The sequence below is a fragment of the Grammomys surdaster genome, unplaced genomic scaffold (assembly GCF_004785775.1).
Source record: "Grammomys surdaster isolate TR1022 unplaced genomic scaffold, NIH_TR_1.0 125372, whole genome shotgun sequence".
In the NCBI taxonomy this organism is placed as follows: domain Eukaryota; kingdom Metazoa; phylum Chordata; class Mammalia; order Rodentia; family Muridae; genus Grammomys; species Grammomys surdaster.
This window is the reverse complement of record NW_021620244.1, coordinates 1,235,050-1,257,457: the sequence shown is the minus strand read 5'-3', so window position 1 is coordinate 1,257,457 and position 22,408 is coordinate 1,235,050. Positions and strand designations below refer to the sequence as shown.

Sequence of the window (22,408 nt, the reverse complement as noted above, 5' to 3'; positions counted from 1 at the left end):
ACTGTTACTGTGTCAGCCCTGGTCTGGATGAACCAGGAGAGGTACCCAGGCATGCACATGGAAGGTTTATGCTACATATTTCAGAGTACCCTGCTTTTTAATTTCTTCCTACAAGGCTGTCATTTTCACCCTAAGTTAGACTCGATTTCCAAGCCTCTTAACAAGTGTTTCTATTAAAACAAAAACAAAAAACAAAGTATAGCTTAAGTAACCTAACTAAGGACAGGAGCTGGTTAACTGAGAACAAGGCAGTGTCTAAAGAAAGGGCTGAGTCAGCGCGTTCAACCCCACCCACCCGCAGCATGCCACATTTAGAAAAGTGGAGACACGGGGACTGATCCAATGCACTAATTTACATGCCAGAAGTGGAAAATGGGTGATGACAGTAACAGGGACTAAGGACAATTCAGAACAAAGCCACAGACTTCAGTACTTTTAATTAAAACAAGCAACATTAAAAAAAATCTAAGCAAAGCTAACAGAGAAACAAGATTTGACATTCTGTCTCTGTTAAGTTACTGACATATACACAGAGGTGAGCTAGGCACTCTAACCTTAATTCCAAGAATGAAAATACCAAACAGAAATGAAGGCCACACAAAGGTAAAACAAACTCCCTTCCAGGGCTCCAGTGGACACTGGGGGCAGGGGGTGGTCTGTCACTTCAGTTTTCCTGGATACTAACTTCTCTTTTCTTCAAGTGGACCTCTTCACCAGTTCCCTGAACCAGTGTGTGGTGCAATATCCCTGTTTAACTGTACAATTTGTCTGTTGTTTCCCAAAGGGGCTGAAAGAAAACCCTTCTCCCCCATCCCAGTTCTCAGAGTTGACTTTCCATCAGGCTCTCTCAGCCTTTCTGTATCCCCAGGCTGTTCTGTTGTCTTTTAAATTGAGGGCCAGGCTCCTCTTCTTCCTCTCCTTACATCCCCTGACCTCACTTCTTCCCAATGTCATTGCTTCCTATGACCCTGGAACCCACAACCTTATCTGTCCATCTTTCAGGGCCGAGTTTCTGTGTCAGCCTTGCCTCTCCCCCAACTCCCCGCCGGGGTCTGCCTGGCCTTCCCCACTTCCTGCTGGTGATGGCTTCTTTCTTGCTTGTGAACCTGTCTGGAAAGTAGCTACTAGCACACTCAGTTTTGTTATTTGTATCTGTGTGTCTTTATTGGTGGCTCTACACTGCCTACTCCTAGCCATATGTGAGGTCTTCTCCCTGGGTGGAAGGTGTATTTTTCCCTACATTTGCACTTCTCCCTGTTGCCTTCCCTCAATCTCCACAAAACTTGTCATTATTTTCCACCATATGCTTCTCCGTGCATAACACGTGTCCAATCAATTCTTTGGGAGCCTCTGAGAACTCTGGATCTTTCCTTTTCTGTCATATGAACTCACAGTTCCAAGATGTACACAACTGTTTATGCTCTCCTCTGTGTGTGGGAGCTTCTGGAAGCTCTGCTGGCCCATGGCTCTGCCTCTCATGATGGCTCTGTCTAAGACTATTTTTCTCTGTATGCATTTAAAGTGCCTGGCACTAGTGGGAGCTCAACAGATGTTAATTCTTTTCTCCACTTTTATCTAAGTATGTGAGGTCCGAGTCGGGTGTCTCTCTGTGCCTGTTTTATGAGACAAATCGTAATATATTCTTTAGTAGGCACTGAACTTCTTGTCAGAAAATCCTGTCGGGATTTTCTCTGTTTCTTTTCTCTGAACAAAATGCCCCTGGTTCTCCCATATGGTATAGTCTTTCCCTTGGACAACGTGTCCACTTTCGGCTCCCCCCAACCCCCAACACACACACACACACACACACACACACACACACACACACACACGTACGGCTTTCTGGTACTCCCATCTTGTTAAACTGTCATTAAGGCGCCTTTCTGTGTGAAAGTTACTGTGTTTGAACTTCAGCTACAGGGTATGTAGCCTCTTCCTGTAGTGGAGACAAGCGCTCAGAGTATGGGATGAGGGGGAGATCTCAGGTTTCTCTCTCTCTGGGGCCCAGGAAAAGAGCAGAATCTCATCCAGTCAGCCGTTTGTCTCCCTGCAACCTTCAGGCTTGGTCCTCGCCAACAGAGAGCGAGTCAGCACAGGACGCGGCGCTCCTTTGGGCTATGGCGAGTTTCTGAGAATTCCTTTCCCCAGAACCTGCCGTCTTGTTCCAGGCTGTCGTTGTTTTTTGAGTCTTCTGGTGTCTCTCCCCGAGATGCGGTGTTGATTTGCGGCCACACAGTACGCGGTGCGTCTTCGGGAACCCAACCCACAAAGCCGGCGTCCCCGAGTCCCCAAGAGTGCAAGGTGTGTTCCCCCTCCCCCTCCTCGAAGCGCCAGTGTCCCGGCCTTCCCGAGTACACGGTGTACACTCCCGCCTACACTCGGGGTGCTAGTGTCTCCGAGTCCCTGAGAGTACAGGTTGTGTCCTCACCCCCATGGAGCGCCGCTGCCCCTCGCTCAGCGGCTCCGCCAACCCTCGGCGTTTCCCAGAAAATTAGGACCGCTCGCAGCCGCCGACCCTCGCTTTTTTACCGGTAGCTGCGCGCGCCCCCTCCGAGGGTAGGGCGGTCGCCGCACTTCTCTCCCCAGGACCCGGTTCCTCCTCGGGACCAAACAAGCCAGGAACCCCGCGGGCTCCGTCGGAAAGTCCCGCAGCGGCCGCGCAGCCCGGGCCAAGCTGACCCCGCCACCAGGGGCCGCCCGCCCGTGCCCCGGACCGCCGCGTCGGCGCCCCCCGGCTGGCCTCGCTCCCCTCGGCGGGTGCCGATGCAGCAGCGAGAGCCAGCGCCCCACCGGCGCAGAGCCAGGCGCCCGGCAGAAAGCGCAGTGGCCGCCGCCTCCCCGAGCGCTGCCCGGCCGGCCGCTCACCTTGTGGCTCTGGTAAGTCTCCAGCGCCCGGATCGCCGTCTCGGTGAGCTTCACATGCAGCACGGTGATGTTGTCCTGCCCCAGCCGCCCGCACGCTAGACCGTAGCGCTGCTCCTCCCGCAGCCCCGCAGTCCCCCCCGCCGCCATCTTAAACTCCCCGGGGTGCCTCCGCGGACGCCGCTCCGGCTCCAGCCTCCACTGCGGCCGCGGCTGCTAGGGCTCCTGCAGCCGCCGCCACAGCTACGGCCATCCCGCTGCTGACGTACTGTCATATACTGCGCGCAGCTAGACCTCGGGCTTCCACCGCTGCGGGCTGCCCCACCCTCAAGTCCGCACCCCGCCCTGGCCTCTGCTCATTGGTCTGAATCCACACAGAGCCTCCCTCATTGGCTGCCCTTCACCTCAAGTGGGCGGGGCTCAAAGTCGCAGGAGTTTTGCTCTCGGGACGGGACGTCCGACAGAGGAGAGGTTGACGTCGGGTGACGCGCTGAGTTAATCTTATTTGACGTCATGTCTCGTCTTGGCTCTTCTGCGGCGATTGGCTGGACCCATTTGGGGATCCTCTGCTAATTGGGTGCCAAGATTACTAAAGCCTAAGTCGGAGCCCCACCCCTTGAGGGGTAATAGTGAACCGAATGCAGTAAACGTCAACCTGTTCTTGTGGTCCGAAGTGAAGATCCTCATTCCGTAGGGGTGAAGGCAGGACAGTAGGGGTGAAGGCAGGACAGGTGACAAAGTACGGATTTTGTTTTCCGACAACTGCACAAACTTATCAAGATATGCCTCTGTGAGACCGACACCACAGGCAATCTCTGAAGAGCCTTTCCTTAAAAGGAAGTTCAGTACTGGGGTGGAGCAGAGGTTTGTTTGTTTGTTTGTTTATTTATTTATTTATTTATTTATAATTCCAGACTTGAAATTACCAAGTCGACTGTAGTCTTCAGTAGTTATGTGAGATTGTGTGAAACAACTTAAGCACAAAACTATACCAGAGGATTAAATTCAGCAGTGGGCGTTATACAATAAATAGAATTGGACCTGAGAGTCTTTCAAAACCAACTCATAGGACTTCATAGGAATGGAATACGCACTGGAGCTCATCATATGATCACGGTTATACCTTTTTATGGGTCATAGGAAAACCATGCTGTTTGGGGGTTCTTCTTTCAAAAGCCCTGGAAGAGTAGAACTGACGACATAGGTGAAAAGAAATACTGATACCACCCATTCTCTAGGTCTCGTTTGAGGTCTGTGTGTTTCATTTGACCGGCTGTGAGAAAACCTGGCTAGACTTTAGGCTAAGAGGTCTTACCGAAGTTAAATGGAGGTAGAGGCCAAAATGTACAGAGGCTTGGCTTACTTTCTACTCCAGTTCAAGCTGTGTGTGGTTTGCCTAAAGGAGGATACCTACAGCAGTTCTCTTTAAGCTGTGTGTGGATAGACTAGATAGGTTTCCCCTGAGAAGGTCAATTAATTAGATGATCAGAAACACAAGACAAAAGGCAACAATTGCCATGTTGAGGCTGGGAGATTGACTGTGGAAGGTTCTAGGCCAGCCTGGGCTACAAACCGAGCCTTGTCTCAGAAAACAACAGCAACAAAATAGAGACAACAGCAAAAAAAACTAAACAACAACAACAACAAAAACATGTGAAAGATTTAAAAGCAGGGATAGGCACTCTGTAAAAATACCCCTTTTTTGTTTTTGTTTTAAAAATCGAGATGTTCATTATTGTAAAACTCTACCATGTTCTTTCTGGAATTCATTTTATAGGTATTTACACAGTATTTTTCTAATTTTTAAATACACTTTGGGCTATGATCATCTCTAATTCTATATCCACCCCACACCTTAGTAAACCCTCTCTTTTCCATACCCTCTAGCATTCTATGAATGCTTGCTATGAAAGTCTCAGAAGGAACTCTTTCTGTAGTATAGAGACTAAATAAAAGCCCAAGCATCAATTCTAGTTTCAGCAGAGCACTTTGTAAACTGTCCTAATTTCAGCCCACTAGCACTGGCTCTGTTAACTGTGGTTTACACCTGTTACTTTCGTGTTCGTAGAGTGTCAGTTCACTTAAATTCATTGAATAAGGAAATTAAGGCAATAAATAACAAAGGGTGAATTAAGAAATGTACGTTTACAGGGCAAAATAAAAGCTTCATGTTTTCTTACAAAAATACTTGACTATATCTGAATGAAATATAGTCTGGAAAGGACTTCTGTATGAATCTTTCTTTGTTCTTGTTTTCTTTCCTTCTATAGGGAAGAAGTTAAAGCATATCTAATGCCTTAGTTATTTGAGGGTGGAGCGAAGATGTAAATGGGGGAGGTTTGCCTAGAACAAGTTAAGCCTGTATCCCACTGCTTTTCCGGTGAGGGTGGGTAAATCCCCACCCACAGGACATCCTAACTTAGTCTCCTCTTACTAAGAATTCTGATGACACCAAAGGCTGGGGGAGTTTTCAAAGGTCTAATTTCTGCCTCCTTTTCTAGTAGCTGATTATTATCTTCATTTTAGGTAAACTTTTCTCACACTGTATTTTATTGGGAATTAAATCTTTATTAATGAGTATTATGATGGTATAGCTAGTTAATGTTTCTTTGTATTATTTTTCCCTTTTGAGCTTTCCAACTGGGGATGGAAACAATCTTCCTATACAATGTAACATACCAACGTAGCACTGTTCAACAGACATTTTGATTGATTATGCTGATACAAATCAGATGGTGAAGCTGCACTGCCTATAAGAATACTTTGAAGGAGGCTGATGAAAGTCACCCTTTGGGAGGGTTACCACTGTATACATGTTTTCTGTATCTTTGTTCAGGTTCAGTTTAAATGATTAGTCATTGAATGCCAGATAACTAACATATTGTGGAAATTTTTAAATATTAAACTTTATGGTTTCCAGGGGAGTTTCCTGTATAAATGTGAATGAACCAACACGCAGCAAGGAAATTAGAGAATTAGTAAATGCTAATTTGGATATGTTGGTGATAAGCTTTAAAAAATGCAAAGAAAAAAGTCTGTAAGTTTTTGTGGAGATGTTAAATTTTTTTAGGTTCTTGAAGGCCAGGTAAATTCCTGACAAGTTGAGTGATACATATGGAGAGTTGTCAATAAAAATTATTGTAATAATCACTTTAAACAAACCCACTTATTTTATGAATGAGAATCAGAGACCCTGTTAATTTAAAAGCAACCTGCCTAACTTTATGACTGGAAGAGGTGGGTCTGAGTCAGCTTTTTAACCTAGCACCTATATACACTGAATAGGTATAACAATATATTGTATTTCACAATTACAAAGGGAAGTACTCTGAGGCAGGACCTGCTGTGGCTCTGATGTATACTTGTGGAGTTCCAAGAGAGGCTACTTGACCATTAAGAAATGTTGTAGCCTTCAAATGTACAGTCACCCCTCATCTCTGGTTGCTGTATATTTAGCAACCGTTTCAGATGTCCTTGATATCTTCAGGAACCATTCAGTACCCAAATAAGTGAGACAGTGTCATAGGGATGGTGCTACTAGATTATGTTGAGTTGGAGGGATTTAATAACCTGATAACGTCTTGGTTCAGCAGATTATTTTAAGTGAGCTTGTCCAGTGTTGACAGATTTAATTTCTAGCATAGCTAGAAGACAATAATGTTTATATGAAACCTTTGATTTTTATTAGCATCTAGCCAAACATTTTAATGTATATTTTCTGCCCAATAAACATTTTGAGCTGGGCATAGTGACAAGCTTGCTTAGCCTAGCACTTGAGAGGATGAGACAGGAGAATTAAGCGTTCCAGACCACCGGGTAATGGTGGCACATGCTTTTAATCCCAGTACTTGGGAGGCAGAGGCAGGCAGATTTCTGAGTTTGAGTCCAGCTTAGTCTACAGAGTGAGTTCCAGGACAGCCAGGGCTATACAGAGAAACCCTGTCTCAAAAAATAAAACAAAAAACAAAAAACAAACCAAACAACAACAACAACAACAACAAAGTTCCAGACCAGGATGGACAAGAGTAGAGGTTATTTCTTGTTAGAAAGTGTTAGAGATGGAGTGCTATATAGATGAAAAAAAAATAAGCAGAGAACCTAAACTGAAGTGGGGTTCAGCAAACACTGTGTATTTCTGTAGATTGTATGTGTATCTAGGGAAGGGTAAACAGTGGTATTTATATGGATGTTGGGAAGGGGTTGAGTCTTTCTATAGCCACATATTCAAAGAAGACCCAAGTCTAATGGTTTTCTCGAAGAGACTGCCCATCATGGCAGTCCTTCAGGTATGAGTTCCATGCTCCTTGTATACTAGCACACTGAGATTGGTTAGTACATATCCTGGCACAGGCAGCCCTGCTTCTTCCCACAGGCTAACTTTCTCTAACCATCTTTCTCTACAGTTAGTTTCCAAGGCTCTTTGCTCACTTTAGAACAGTCTGACTCTTTTTTAAATGTTTGATCTAGGTAGATGAAAGGAAAGTTTGGTTAGCTTCTTGGTACCCTATCCATCTACCCAGCATTCCTGCTTCATCATCTGTTCTATTCCTTCCTTCACAGTTGGGGCTGAGTAGTGACTGTGCAATAGAACAGGACAGATGTAGATGGATAATGTAGATGTGACTTTACTGTTTTTAGATTGATCAAACTCAACAGATTCTCTTTTAGAGATTTAATACTTCATTTTTACTAATACCATTCTAAGCTATTTACTGCTTTATAGGTGGCATGGGACCTGGGAGAGTGGAATCAATAAATAAGACTGGCTAAAATCTCATGAAATAGCCAACTTTATTCAGAGCACCAGAAAATTTACATTCTGAGAGTTAAAAAGAGTCACATGAGTAAAGTGTACATTCACAAGGGACAGTCACATGGGACAGGCAAGCAAGCACATGGCAGAAACATGTTTTTTCCAGAGGCTTATAAACAAATAACAATACCCAGTTCTAATAAATAATCTGATATAAGCTCACTCCTATACACTATACCTGGAAGGGGCAAGAAAACATAATCCAAAATCAATTCTGTGTTTCTGATGAAACCGATGTCATAAGACTCAGTTTTTTTTTTTTTTTTTTTTTTTGGAGTTTTTCTCACAAGCAGTCAGAAATCTCAAACAACATAAACTTCTTTTTCTCTCATTTTCTTTTTCTTTCTTTCTTTCTTTCTTTCTTTCTTCCTTCCTTCCTTCCTTCCTTCCTTTCTTTCTTTCTTTCTTTCTTTTTCTTTCCCTCCCTCCCTCCCTCCCTCCCTCCCTCCTTCCCTCCTTTCTTTCTTTCTTTCTTTCTTTCTTTCTTTCTTTCTTTCTTTCTTTCTTTTGCCTTTTCTTATTAGAAGACCTATCTATAAGAGGTTGTTTGCCCTTTGGAAAGAAAAGTCATATTTTATTCTCTTGCATATCCTAAACACCATAACAAATAAGCAAAAAAGCAAAGCAAACAACTCTTCTTTCTTGATGCAGGTGCAGAGAACATCCATAACTTGGTGACTAACATTTTTTTTTTCATGTGTGATAATTGCTTTCTGGTTTTTCAGCATAGTGCAAAATCCCAAAAGATGTCAAAAAAGATTCTAAGAAGACTGTCGAAAAGAAGCTCACATTTCCAAATAAATTCAAGAATTAGGTAGAAGGGAAATGTGCTGGTTGTCTGCCCAGCTCCTGATTTCTAACATTCTAATAGTGAACAAATACCATCATCAAGAAACAGGTCTCACTGTAGAGCTCAGGCAGGCTTCACACTCCCACTCCAATCTCATGAGTGCTGAGACTCAGTCCTGTCTTACCAGGCTTACTAGCTTATCCTTAATAAGGCTTTATAGTTTAAAAGCAGTTAAGTTATATTATCTCTGGAAAGTGTTCTTTCCTCTAGAACACTGTAAGGTAGCAGCTATTGTTGTAGACTTGTGTGCTTGAATCAGCGAGGCTCAAAGAAGCTGTGTATGGTCCACATTATGAGTAATAGAGATAGGCCAGACCTCAGACTTTGTTTTCCAAATCTAGCAGTCCACTTTTGGACATGGCTCTGAGGTCTGAAGAGTTAAACTGAACATGGCATGTTAGATCATTGTGGGTACACTGGGAACCATTTTTTGTTGATGCTTTTGAAAGAATACTGAATCATTTGAACCATTTCATGCCAACACTTACATCTTTCTACATATGAAAAAATCAATTCTGCTTTGGTGACTTTAGTGAGATTTATGAAAAGTATTATTTATGTTGCATTAAAACCTATCATGTAATAAATATGCAGAGTATCTATACGCCCATTTGAAAAAAATATGATAATTCAAAATGATTAGATTTTATGGTTGTCATATCTTGCTTATATTGCATGTCATTCATTTCCATGATTTATTTGACAATGTGTCTTTGACAAAAAGTACCCCAATAATATCACTTGTTCCCATGAGAAAATGCCAGTTACTTTACGACTGTAAGTGCAGAAAGAGCAGTGACTGCCTTGTGCTTACTTCTTAGTACTTAACTATAGCAGCAAGTGTACAATAAATATAGCTCACCTATAAACTTGGAAGATCATTTTGATTCACCTTAGAGGTTTAGAATCACAGCTGCATGTTGGGCCTCTCAGAGGGCAGTCATGCTAGACTCCTGTCTATAAGCACACGATAACATCAATTATAGTCTCAGGTGTTGGAACCTCCCCTTGAATTGGATCCCAATTTGGGCCTGTCACTGGACCTCCTTTCTCTCATGCCCCTCCCCATTTTTGTCCCTACAGTTCCTTCAGACAGAAATAATTCTGGAACCCAGGACTTTGTATCACTGATAAAGGACTATAACATTTTAAGTGGGAAGATGTTTGGGGGAAAGGATAGTAGTATTTTGGTTTAACTGGCATATGAGACACATAAAGGTACTTGCAAGGAACTATGAAGAGAGGTTTTCCTGTGGCTTAAGGAGCACAGACAGGCAGAGGTGATACTCATCTTTAATCATCACACTTGGAAGAGGCAGGGGTTCAAGATCAGCCTGGATTAGAGTGAGTTCCAGGACAGCCAGAGCTACACACAGAAACCCTGTCTTGTGGGAGGGGGAGTTGCACAGACCTGTTAGCACTGGGGAAGCAGTGGAGGATCTTGACTGGAACTGCAGTGCTCCAATCCAAGTTGGAACTATTCAGGAGACAGAAGAATGACTAATGAGTGAGAATGAGAGATAAGTGGGCAAAAAAGCCAAGTTAGGAAGGAAACAAAATCCCATAGTTAGGTACAGATGATGAACCCTATAGTTAAGTACTGATGATGGAAGCAGAGGGGAAGAGGAGGCTATAAGAGGCTCTAAGAGGATCGGAATGGCTGGTTTGCCAAGGCTGTTTAGGCGTGAGAGATGAAAATGTACTAGAAATTCCTACCTTTACATTTGGTTTCCTAGATGTGATAGGAAAACTAATAAGCAAATCAGGAGAGCCAGCCTATATTAGAGGTATTGTTGGACTCAGTGCCTGGCAAACATTTAAAAATGTGGGTCCTGGGCCACAGAATCTACCCCTTTGTAGAAGTAATAGTTATGGAATTGAACAAATTTGCTGAGGGAGATGGTGAGGAAAGAGGACAGGGAAGGAAAAAACTGAAGAACCTTTCCAAATCTCAAACCCACTGGAAGGGATACATACCTCTCTTCTATTTAGAATTATGGCAACATGGATTACTCATACTGGCACTGATATTTGTTTCTCTCTGTCTCTCTGTCTCTCTCTTTCCATCCCCACCTCTCTCTCTCTCTCTCTCTCTCTCTCTCTCTCTCTCTCTCTCTCTCTCTCTGTGTGTGTGTGTGTGTGTGTGTGTGTGTGTGTGATCCTATGTGTATTATTTGCATACAGAAATGTTATATTTTTGAAGTGGAAGAAAAATGAGTTGGATTCATGACTATTCTTTAGGCATTATGATTAGTTGGTTGTTGTGACTTTGCACCACTCATGGGACATAGGTGTAGGCAACAGTTGGGGAGCTTGATGGCTCTTTGATCTGGAAAGTACTGAGGACAAAAGAGGATACTGGAAAGTAAGGAGACACCAATGACCAGAGAAAGTTTTGTACTAGAAGTTTGAAACAGGATTCTCTAGTGAGATGAGATGAACAATTTGAGACTCAAACAACAATTTGGAAATAGTATTTATTAAAAGTTCATTGCTGTCAATAATTATCATATACTTATTGAATAATGTTTGCTGAATATACACCACATACTACCTGTCCTAACTGGATATTAAATTGTATTCAACTGGGAAAGGAAAGAAATCCACTTAGCTCCAGGGACTAGTATTGATGTACAATACTAAAAGTGATGCCACTTTCAAATTGTTTTAGCAAATTGATCTTAATAATGACTAATTAACAGAAGTATGTCTGAGTCTCTATAGTCTGATCCCAGAGGTATGGACATTGAAGGGGAACTTCTGTTTCTGATGCTTTCCCTCTAATTCTTGGCCTAAACAAGTGACTTCTGTTGTGTAAGAAAATGATTCTAGATGATTCAAAAGCTCATGCTATTTGAACTACAAGGCTTCTCCTCAATATCTCACAACTGAACTAATATAAAAATACAAATATATAAGCTCACTTTTTTTTTATTTTCCTGCAATTTACCTGCAAAAGAATATTAAGTTCTACTACAGGTACCCACATTTCTTTAAAAAAAAAAACAAAAACCCAACAGTCTAGAATGTTGATGATGTATTATGACTGTGAGAGCAAGACTGAAGTCAGTAAATGATATTAACCTTCAGTAGTATAGACAGCCAGGCAGGGTGATTTCACTTTGTTGAAAAATGTACTTTACATAAAAAAAACCTGAGTTAAGTAGATTTGGACTTGCTAAGTATCTTTGCCTCACTTTTAGGTTCTTTTTCTTTAAAAAGTTCTCAGTCATAGTTAAAAAATTACCATGTTTTAGGCACTCACTCTGATTACAGAAGTCTGAGAAGATTGACTGCTTGCTTATTTTGAATGTTAGACAAAAAAATAGGACATTTGCCTTAATCATATCAAATATGAAGGAATTTGGGGGAGTTTTGAATGTCAATTATCCTAAAAATTTATTATAATAATTTCAAATTCATTTTAAATTTTTATATAGTAAAATTTATTTTTGAGGAGAATAAAACTTGCTGTAATTTGCAAACAATGTTAAATGTTTCTTTCTATGCCACTGCCTTAGGTGCGGGGTCCTATTCTGGAGGGTGTCCCTCAACGATGTCTGGCCTGGCTGGGGACAGGGTGCGAACAGGGAGGGGGTGATGCTGCCTCTGCCTGTGTCTCTACTGTCACTGCCTGGTTACTCCCAAGCACTGCACACACATCTCTGCTCTGAGCCAGTCTGGTGCCATCATAGCACCAGTCTGAGCAGTCATAGTGGGGGAGGGTAGGGTCTGGAAGGCTCTTCCCAAGTGTTACAGCTCTAGTGTTACAGCTCTTGCGACCGAAACTCTTGGACAACGGGATGATTCTTGCACATCTTTACTTCTCCTGAGTAGGGCCAATATATACAGTTTTGGAGTGTTAGGGTCTGGCAGCAGATAACCCCTATTGGCATGGTCTGAGAGCTTGGAGATACCTCATGTGCATGTGGGAGAGCCTGAGGCACCATTCCTATGTGACTAGTGGGCATAGACCTCTCTGTGGTAGGGCCTGTGGAGGGCTGAGACTGAGAGAAAAGAGCCAGGATCCAGGAGCAATGCCAAACACCTTCTGTCCCATGAGAGTCCAGGGTTCGAAGCCTGTGCTCGAACAGGTGCCCAGCTGCTTCTCACAGCCCACTGCCTCACAACTCCTCCTATTTCTTTTATAAAGGAGAGGTGTCATCAGAATAACTGTCTCCTATGTTGGAAACAGTTTGATACTGAACCAAGACCTGATTGATAGTTACCTTTGCAGTGCTACTCATCTGTTGCTTTAGAAACAGAATGAGGCAGGGTGCCAAGAGAAGCAAGGCTCCAATGGCTAGTATGGGGCCAAGGAGGGAAAGAATCCAAGCCATCAAGGTGTTAGAGCACTAAGGGGTAGAGGCGTTGGTAGTATAGTGTGTGTTCCCTGGAGCTCTTTGAGCATTTGTACATCTTGTTCTATCAGTCCAGATTCATTGACATAAAAGCAACATTCTTCTCCCAGCAAAACACAAGTTCCCCTCTGTTCGGCAGTCAACAAGTCCAGGGCCCTCTAGTTTTAGAGAGCAATTCCTGCTAAAGAGGTTATCTGGTGTTGAAAAGATTCAAGGCTGTCTGTAGTAGAGGCTATTGCCTGGTCAAGCTTGTCCTGGAAGTCACTGGCCAGATGTTGTGTTTGGACAAGGGTGCTCCAGCAGTTCCAGTAGCACCAAGTGAAACAACAAGGCCTAGTCCAATAAGCAGAGGGATGAAGATCTCTTCTTTCGGCTTCCTCCCATCTGCAAGGCTAGTTCTTCAGATTCATAGAGATAAACCTGGGGGACAAAAATCACAGGGACACAGGAGGCCTGGAAATGAGGGTTAATACAGGCACCTGTAGTTCCTTTACACCAGAGGAGGGCAGGAGGGTTAACACATACTGATTTGGTAATAGTGATGTCATGGGCACATGTGAGATGGGGTTTTGAGGAGGGTCCTACAAGATAAAGAGGTGGAGGTAGGTCAAAGAGAGGAACGTCCTGTGCTTTCCTTCTGGGCCGATGTCTATGGAGGACGTAAAGGGAAAAGTTAATGGGAACGGCTGTTAATAATGGTCAGGAGAGAGAGACAGAAAAAGCACTGGGAGGAATTGGGGTGGGCCTTTAAGGGAAGGAGGTCTACTGCATTTTGAATGTACTGAAGCCAGGAGAGGGTAGCTTGTATTTCCTCCTGAGACTGGTCTTCCTGTTGGATAACATTAGCATGGGTAAAGGCAGATTTGGGGGCAGGGACAAGTTCACAGGAGATGTGTAGGTCAGCTATGGGGTATCTGGCATAGCTGTTAGGGTAAAGTTTACCCATGACTCTGATTCACCAATGTTCATTCCATGAATCTCTGATGGAAAGCTGAAAATGAGTCTTAAGGTTGGTGAGCATGGTGCCACCATGACTGGTGGATTCCATCCTGCAGCTCCAATATCTGCAACTTCCATATGTGGAGACTTCCTGGAGACATTCACCTGTGTTTTGCTAAGGAAAGCAGAGAAAAGGGCTGGGGATAGTGGAGATGGATTCTGGGTGTAGGGGAATCTCAATCCTGGTTTGACATCCTTCAAGTGGGCAGTCCTGGGTTCCTATAACTTTATTGTGTCCATTGTAGGTTTCTCTAGCATAGAATCTCCAATGGTAGGTGTTGGGAAGGCTAGGGAGAGGCTGGGTGGTAGAGTTAGCATGAAGGATGACAAAAACTGCCAAGAGAATGGAGGAGAGGGGGGCTTGTGGAGGACACATGGCCTGGGCAGCTGTCACCCTGCTATGGATGTCCTTCCAAGAGATCCTGCTGTTCCTCTGGGCATGGTGTCTCCTTCACCTTCTTCTCCTCCTCCTTTGTTCTTGATCTGTCAGTGAGAGGCAGACCATCTTCTTGGTTGGTGGGGTGGTGTCGGACATTTCTGGCAGGGACCCAGATAGGCTTAGGCTGGTCCTGTGGAAAAACACAAGCGAAACCCCTCCAGTTGTAAGGAGGGAGTCTGGTCCCTTCCAAATTCTATCCAAAGGATCTCACCATCGTACTAGGATAGGGAGAGCTAATTTTGGTATGTGTCAATGGAGGGAAATACGGTGTTTTGAGTTTTTGTAGATATTAAATATGTTTAGGGTAGTCAGGGCCATCATTAATTGTACATTAGGGGGATAAGTAGTGGTTGTTGTTTCAGGAGTTGGGCCTTCAGGGTCTGGTGTGTTCTTTCTATTATTCCTTGGCTCTGCGGGTTGTGGGGAATTCCTGTATAATAGGCAATTTCCCAGCATGTGCAAAAGGTTTTAAATTGAGAGCTAGTGAAGGTGGGGCCATTGTCAGTTTTTATCTGGTTTTGATGATGGAAGCTACTCTGCTCCATGAGTCTGGACTGTAAATATTGTCCTCAGCCATGCATGGTGCTATCTGAAGGACTTCCTCCCAAAACAAAGAGGTGTGGGTTTTTTTGGCTATTTTCATCCTATGGGATTTTAGTAGGGCACATATTTGCCTGGCCTGGGGTGATTTTTTTTTATGTGATGTTGAGTTGCCCATGACAGAAAATAGGAGAAACGCTTTGTCTAATGGGAATGTTCCCTTGGCCTATTGGCTTTGGGGGATTCCACAAAGGTCTAAAACCTCAAGCCTTCCCGCAGATTTAAGAACTGGCAGCCGCCCTGTGGCTTTTAAGTGGCTGCTGTGTTACCAGGTTTTTCTTTTTTCTTTTTTTCTTTTTTAAAGAGAGTCTAGATAGTCTTTGCCAACACCCATTGCAGGTTGTCGGTGTTTAAACAGAGGCCAGAGGAACCTTCAGCCAGCACCAGAGAGTAGCTCTGGCCAGAAGGCTCTGGTCAGTTGTTCCTTCGGCTTATCTAAATCCACTCGATGACTCCGACTGAAATCACAGAAGGAAAGAACAGGTTGCTTGTCTCCAGGGTTGGGGGCTCACCTTCCCATGGTATCATTTCCTGTAGCTGGATGGCCATTCGAGTCAGACATTTGGTAGAGCATTGGCTTAGAAATGGCTGGAGACCCTTTTTCTTATGTAGTCTGAATTACAGTCCACTGAGGGAAGCTAAGGCAAGAACTCAAACTGGTCGGGAACATGGAGGCAAGAGCTGATGCAGAGGCCATGGAGGATTGCTGTTTAATGTCTCAGTCTTCATGATTTGCTCAGCTTGCTTTCTTAAATTATCTGGGCCCACCAAGTCATAGGTAGTACTATCCACCATGGGTTGGATCTTCTCACATCAATCACTAATTATGAAAATGCTCTACAGGCCTACCTGTAGCCTGATCTCATGCCAGCATTTTCTCAGTTGAGTCTTCTTCCTTTGAGATAATTCCAGCTTGTGTCAAGTTGACATAAAATTAGCCACCAAAGCCACCAAAGAATTTCCTTGAAAATGTACTATCCATTTGGGTTCAAACCATCATCATCTCCACCCTCAATCTCTAGCAACCTCTGATCCATTATTCGTTATGCTATTGCCTTTTCTAGAATCCCATCTGAACTGAAGCCATCAGTCTGGCTTTTTCACTAAGCACAATGTACTTGAGATTCACCCATGCTGTTGTATGTGCCTAAAATATATCCCTTCTTGTTGCTTAGAAATATTCTTTTTTTGTGGGTATTGCATAATTTATATTATGGTTAACATTGTGTCCATTCGGGGGGTATTATGTATTAAGCTACTATATAGATTCATTAATGGCTTTCACTTGAATGTAAATATTATTTCTCTTGGGCATATACATACAAATGAGCTAAGTATGTATAATAATCATGTTCTTTGCTTTGTAATAAACTACCCATTTTCTAAAATGATTGTACCATTTTGCAGTTGATGGTTTGAATTTTTCTGCAACCCCAGCATTTGGTAATTTAATTCTGTTAAATTTTTTTTTTATTTTAGTTGTCTTAGAGCACTGGTTCTCAATGTTCCTAATGCGGCAACCCTTTAATACAGTTCCTCAGGTTGTACCGATAACCTGTGGTTGTTTGAATAGATATGGCCTCATGTGTTTAAATGTGTGGCCATAGGGAGTGACACTTTTAGGAAGTGTTGCCTTATTGGAGAAAGTGTGGGCTTGTTAGATTAGCATGTCACTGTGGAGGCAGGACTTTGAGGTCATATATTCTCAAGGTATGCAGTGTGACAATCTTCTGCTGTCTGAGGATCAAGATGTAGAACTCTCAGCTTCTACTCCAGCACTATGTCTCCCATGCTTCCCATTGTGATGATAATGGACTTAGAAAAGGGACCATATGAGTGAAAACCAAACTACTCCAGGATCTAACCAAGGCTGAAAGGCCTTTTCATGACTGAGACTGTAGGTCCAAATACATTCAGAAGTTCAGATATTTATCCAAAACTGTCTACATAATGCTCTACTTGAAGCTCTTGCATTTTATTTGGAAAATAGCAATGACCACACTCTCTGGCATTCTGAAGTATCTTGAGCTTCTTAATGTTTCAACTCACTAGAAAACCCTTACATTTAGGATTGGAGGATCAGAAATAAGCATTTTTGGAACATATAGACAAAAGTGCTGAAATTAATTTTCACCCCTTTCTAAGCAACGCTAGGGGAGGTAACACAGGTGACATTTTCTCCTTGTAATTGTAATTTTTCTTCTGAAACTGTAAGTCAGCTCCAATTAAATGCTTTCCTTATTAATAGTTGCCTTTGTTGTGGTGTCTCTTCACAGCAACAGAAGCCTAACTAAGACAATCCCAGCCATAAAATTATTTCTTTGCTACTTCAAAGCTGTTATTTTGCTAGTTATAAATCATAATGTAAATAAATGTCTGCTCTGTAGAATATCTGATATTCGATCCCAAAGGGATTGCAACTCAGAGGTTGAGAACTACTATCTTAGAGAATACAGAAATGACTTAAATCTGGGTTGGTAGTCTGTCCAAACAGCTCCTGTAGATAGTAAACCATATATCCTAACTTGATGTGGAAATAGGATGTAACCTAAACTAAGAGCATACCTTTGTCAATGTCTTTGGAGTGGGTGTAGGGGATGCTAGGTAGTTTTATGTCAGCTAGAATTTCTGAAAGGAGTGAACCTCAGTTGAGAAAATGCCTCCCAAAGACCTAGCTGTAGGGCATTTTCTTAATTAGTGATTGATCTATCCCATTGTGGCCGATGCTATTATTGGGCTGGTGATCCTGGGATCTGTAAGGAAGCAGGCTGAGCAAGCCATGAAGAGTAGGCCAATAAGCAGCATCCTCTATGATGTCTTCATCAGCTCCTCCCTCCAGGTTTGAGTTTCTTGTCCTGACTTCCTATAGTGATGAACAGTGACATGGAAGTGTAAGTCAAATAAACCCTTTCCTACCAAAGTTGTTTTAGTCATGGTGTTTTATCATAGCAATAGTAACCCTACCCAAGACAAATGGTTCTCTTTGCTTATTTTGAGACAATCTTCCTTTGCAGCCCAGGTATGCCTCAAATCACCATTTCTCCTATGTCAGCTTCCTTAATGATGTTCTTGCAGGTCTTTACCATACAGCTAGGATAAGAGGCTCTCAAACAACTAAATATCAGCCAGTCACGTTTACATTTCAGCCAATCACAGGCTGTGAAAGGCAAACCTGCCTTTGATCAATCAGGTTGTTCTTATTTCTCCTTCTAGTCCACCCCTTCTCTCTACTTTTTTTTTTCCTTAGAAACACTAGTAATTTTGAAAAATATTCCCAGTAACCTGGCAGCCCACAGGTTTTTAACAGTAAGGACTGTTACTTGTGCAAATCAGAATCTGATACCCACTAGATGGTGACAGCCTTGCCAATAAGCAAGAATAAGGTCTTCCACAAGGTAATTTCTTCATGCATATTATTACTTTGGCTATGAATGTCACCTGCACCTGTGATGAGTGTGGCTCAACCATCTTTGGAATAGCGTGTGTTTTACAGCCCCTTTTCTTGGCCAAGTATACTATGTTAGATTGAATTGGTTTCAGTTTTACAATTGGTTTCAGTTTCACTTTTAAGAATAGTAATATCTCAATTGTGGCCTTAATTTGCATTTCCCCTGTGACTAATGTTACAGAGCTGGTTTCATGTGTGAACTTATCATGTGTATCTCATTTGTCAAAGTCTTCACATTTTTTGCCCTTTTGAAAAAAAAATTGGGAATCGGATTACTTTCATTTTGTTAAACTTTGTTTTACACACATGCACACACATACACACACACACAAAGAGAGAGAGAGAGAGAGAGAGAGAGAGAGAGAGAGAGAGAGAGAGAGACAGACAGACAGACAGAGAGACAGAGAGGCAGAGAGACAGAGAGACAGAGAGAGACAGAGATAGAAACAGAGAGACACTTCTCTGTTAGTAGATGCCTTGTCAACATTTGTCCTGGGCCTATGCCTTTCCTTTTTTATTCTTTTAAAATTCTCTTTGGCAAAGCAACCTTGTTTATAATTTTGATGAAGTCCAATTTATCGTTTTTTCCTGTTCTTGTTGCAGGGATGTTGATGGTACATTTAAGAACTTTGCCTACATCAAGATCACAAAGATTTTCTTATACGTTCTTTCCCTCAAGTCTTAGACCATCCCAATGATATTTAACTCCATTGTCTGTTCATTTCTGTCTGAGGGAGTCCCTGGCTTCACTTATGGCATTTGGAGTTGCGCTGTCTGTTAAAAAGACAGTTCCCCAACTGAATTACCTTTGCACCTGTGGCAAAAATCAATTGACTAATATCTGTGTAGGCCTATTTTTGGCCTTGGTGCTCTCTATTTACCTATGTGTCTATCTTTATCAGTACTGCACTGTCATGTTTAATGTAGCTCTACAGTAGAATTAGCCTTTGAGCATCATGACTAGGAAGAAATTCCGTAAAGTACTTTAGCCAATTTTCTTTTCAATATTCTTACCTAAGCAAAAGAATTGTTTCTCAAAAATTACACTGTCTTCTAAGTTCAACTTAGATATTGATTTTAAACCTAGAATAAATGGTACCTATACTTTTTTACCCCTTTATTGGATAGAGTAAGACCTCAGGCCCTGTGCCATTTACCTTGTGTTTTCTCAAATTAATGACAAAATACACCCCACCCCACCCCACCCCCACACAATTACAAGAAAGCCATTTACTAAACTCCCATCTGTGAAACTTCCCTTTAAGGGCTTCCCAAAAAGTCAGCACCGCTCGCAGGCCCCTGCATTCTGCCTAAGCATCCAGATTGTGGTAATACTTTACCAGCCATTAATAACCACCTTCCTGTTTGGTAGAGTGGCAGGTGGCAGGACCTAGCTCTTATGACTCATCCTATTTAAGACAGCCTTTTGAGGAGTGACACTTCCATAAGAGTAAAGCTAAATGATGTCTGATTGGGAACATTTCTTATAAGAATAGTTTGATTTCAAGTGCCTTGAAAGTTGGACTTTTTGTCTTTTTAGCAGATATGCTTCAATTTCCAGTCTGTGTGTGAGCTTAGTGACTAGATTAATGTTATTTTCATCAACTTTTTGTACCAGCTGTTATTTTACCCTGAAAAACAAGTAAGTATTGCAACTTCTTAAAAAAGGAAAAGATTTTCGCATTATTATTTTGTTGTTATTTTGATATTTTCCCAAAGTTACCAGATTCCAGGTGGGAGAATCCCTGAGTGCTTCAGATAGGTTTGTATACCTCGAGGGCATGGTCTTTGTCTGGCTGCTGAATCCAACTCCTGCTTTAGTTTCTTTGTCATTTTCTTGGCTCTGATAGGCTTAGGAATTTTAAAAGACAGAGTGTTTGGGGTTGAAATCTTTATCATTGGAAGTTAAACTGTTGTAAATGCATCATAAAGAACCACATTGAAATATTATGTGTACATACATACACATAACACATACACACATGCACAGAGAGAATGAGAGAGACAAAAATATATTCATCTCTCAGTCATCTAGTTATATAAAACACTGTGTCGGTGGATATTCTGTGCTATTGTGTTTAAATAGAATAAAATAAAATAAAAATAAAAAAGAAATATGTGTTAAAATGTTGGTCAGGAAAGATGTACTTAAAAATTTTTGTTGCAAAAATAATATTTTTCTTACTTTAGAAAAGATGAAAGAACATGCAAAGAGACTGGAATAAAGCTTGGGGACAGGGCACATTGAGCTTACCTGTTACTTGCTGTTGTATACAGGATAGGTCAGATTTCCTTAACAGCTCTATAGAAGTCTTTGGTACATAAATAGCTGTATCCCAGCTAAAAGGAAATTAAATTGCAACGAATTGTTTCTAATACTAAGAAGTGCTGGTTTCCTGTGGCCAATTAAATTCCTGCTGGAAATTCAACATTTTATAATGCTTGGGGATAAATGATTTTTTGGCTTTGGATTGGTGACACCCTATGGCCAAAGCTGGTAGACCTTACTATACATACGAATAATCTGAGAGCTTGTTAAAATTTAGATCCCTAGGTTCCAGTGCTGAGAGATTTAGCAGGTCTGGGAAGTAGCCAATAATCTGCATTTTAATAACCTTGCTTTCAGCCCTGTTTCTCACAAGGTTACCACATTTTCCAAACAAATTCTTTTTCTCTTACTGAACATTAAAAATAGTATTACATTTAGTGTAAGTATTATGAGACTTAATGATGGAATGTTGAGGCTTCGCTGTAACTAATTTAGAATTGCTAGGTGTAAACTAAGACATAGTATTCAATAAGTATTCAATACACAGACTTCAGCTAGTCTTCTTTCAATTAGAAGTTATTAGTTGCACAATTTCCATTTTCAGGTTATCTGTGCACTCATAGGTAATATTAGATAAGGGTGGAGCCTAGGCATAGATACCTAGGGAATTTCATAAGGTTCTTTTATAATCATTTATTGCCTACTGTGCACTTAATGATGTTACTCAGGGTCCCATTAGGTTAGCTGTGAATTTACTAATTGGCCCCCTGATAGTAGCCAGAGGGTGTCAAACCCTGTTGCTCCATCCCATAATGGTCATGCCAAGGACAAGACAGAAGTTGCTGGTTTCAACCCTGGTCCCTTTCCAAGGATAAGGCACACTGCTAAAAGGATACTTTCCACAATACAACAGAAATCTCTAGGGAGTTATAGGCCTCTAAGTTTGGAATGTACCCATGACCTACTTTTAAAAGTAATTTAAAGATGTTGCCAAGCACAATCAAAGACTAGACTACCCACTAGCTATTCTGAAGAATTAGAGTGACATTGATATTATCTGCTACATCAACGGCTTTAATCCATTTTGAACAGGGTTTTCTCCTACCTCTGTTGAGTCTTAGACTAGATGAAATGTCTCTAGTGTCTAGATTCAGAGCAGTTGCAAAAAATAAAACAAAACAACAACAACAAAACCTCATGCAAGTTGTTTCTATAGATATACAACAAACATTTGCTTGGATATAAAGTATCTCCTAGAAGAATAGTGCATTGAAAACTTGGTTTCTAAGCTAGTAAGTCCAATAACTGACAAGTGACTGGATCATGAGAACTCTGACTTTGTCTGTAGAAAGAATATTTTCTGTATTGTATGGTTGCATCACCTGTCAGTTAAAAAAACCTTTGGCTTATGGCTTAGGCAAGAAATAGAGGTGGGACATCCGGGAGAAGAAAGAATTCTGGGAGATTGGGCCAGGAAGATGTAAAGTGATGGAGGCATGGTACTTGAGCACAGGTAACCAGCCATATGGCAGAATGTAGATTTAAATAAATGGGTTCTCTTAAGTTATGATTCTAGTAAGAGAAGAGCCTAGCTATATGGCTAAGGTATTTGTAAGTATATATTTGAGTCTGAGTCTTATTTCTGGGATCATGAGGCTCTGGGAAGAAAAACTGGGCCTAAATTCAACATTGGTGGTAGATTTATAATTTGATTCCAGTATTAACAAGTCGTGAAGATATTAGGAAATGGCTACTGGGGTCATGTGC

At 41.9% G+C, this 22,408-nt stretch overlaps 1 protein-coding gene and 1 pseudogene across 1 annotated transcript in view; both read right to left on the bottom strand.

The window, feature by feature from the left end:
• The window catches only part of Ell2 (elongation factor for RNA polymerase II 2), a 63,205-nt gene extending 60,178 nt beyond the window's left edge, over positions 1–3,027 (bottom strand). The window contains exon 1 of the mRNA XM_028785987.1: positions 2,866–3,027. Within this exon, the coding sequence (XP_028641820.1) occupies positions 2,866–3,012 (147 nt within the window). The 5' untranslated portion in view covers positions 3,013–3,027. The remainder of the gene's footprint in view (positions 1–2,865) is intronic.
• Positions 3,028–18,235: 15,208 nt separating this feature from the next.
• LOC114637721 lies at positions 18,236–18,357 on the bottom strand (annotated as a pseudogene).
• Between the last annotated feature and the right edge of the window lie 4,051 nt (positions 18,358–22,408).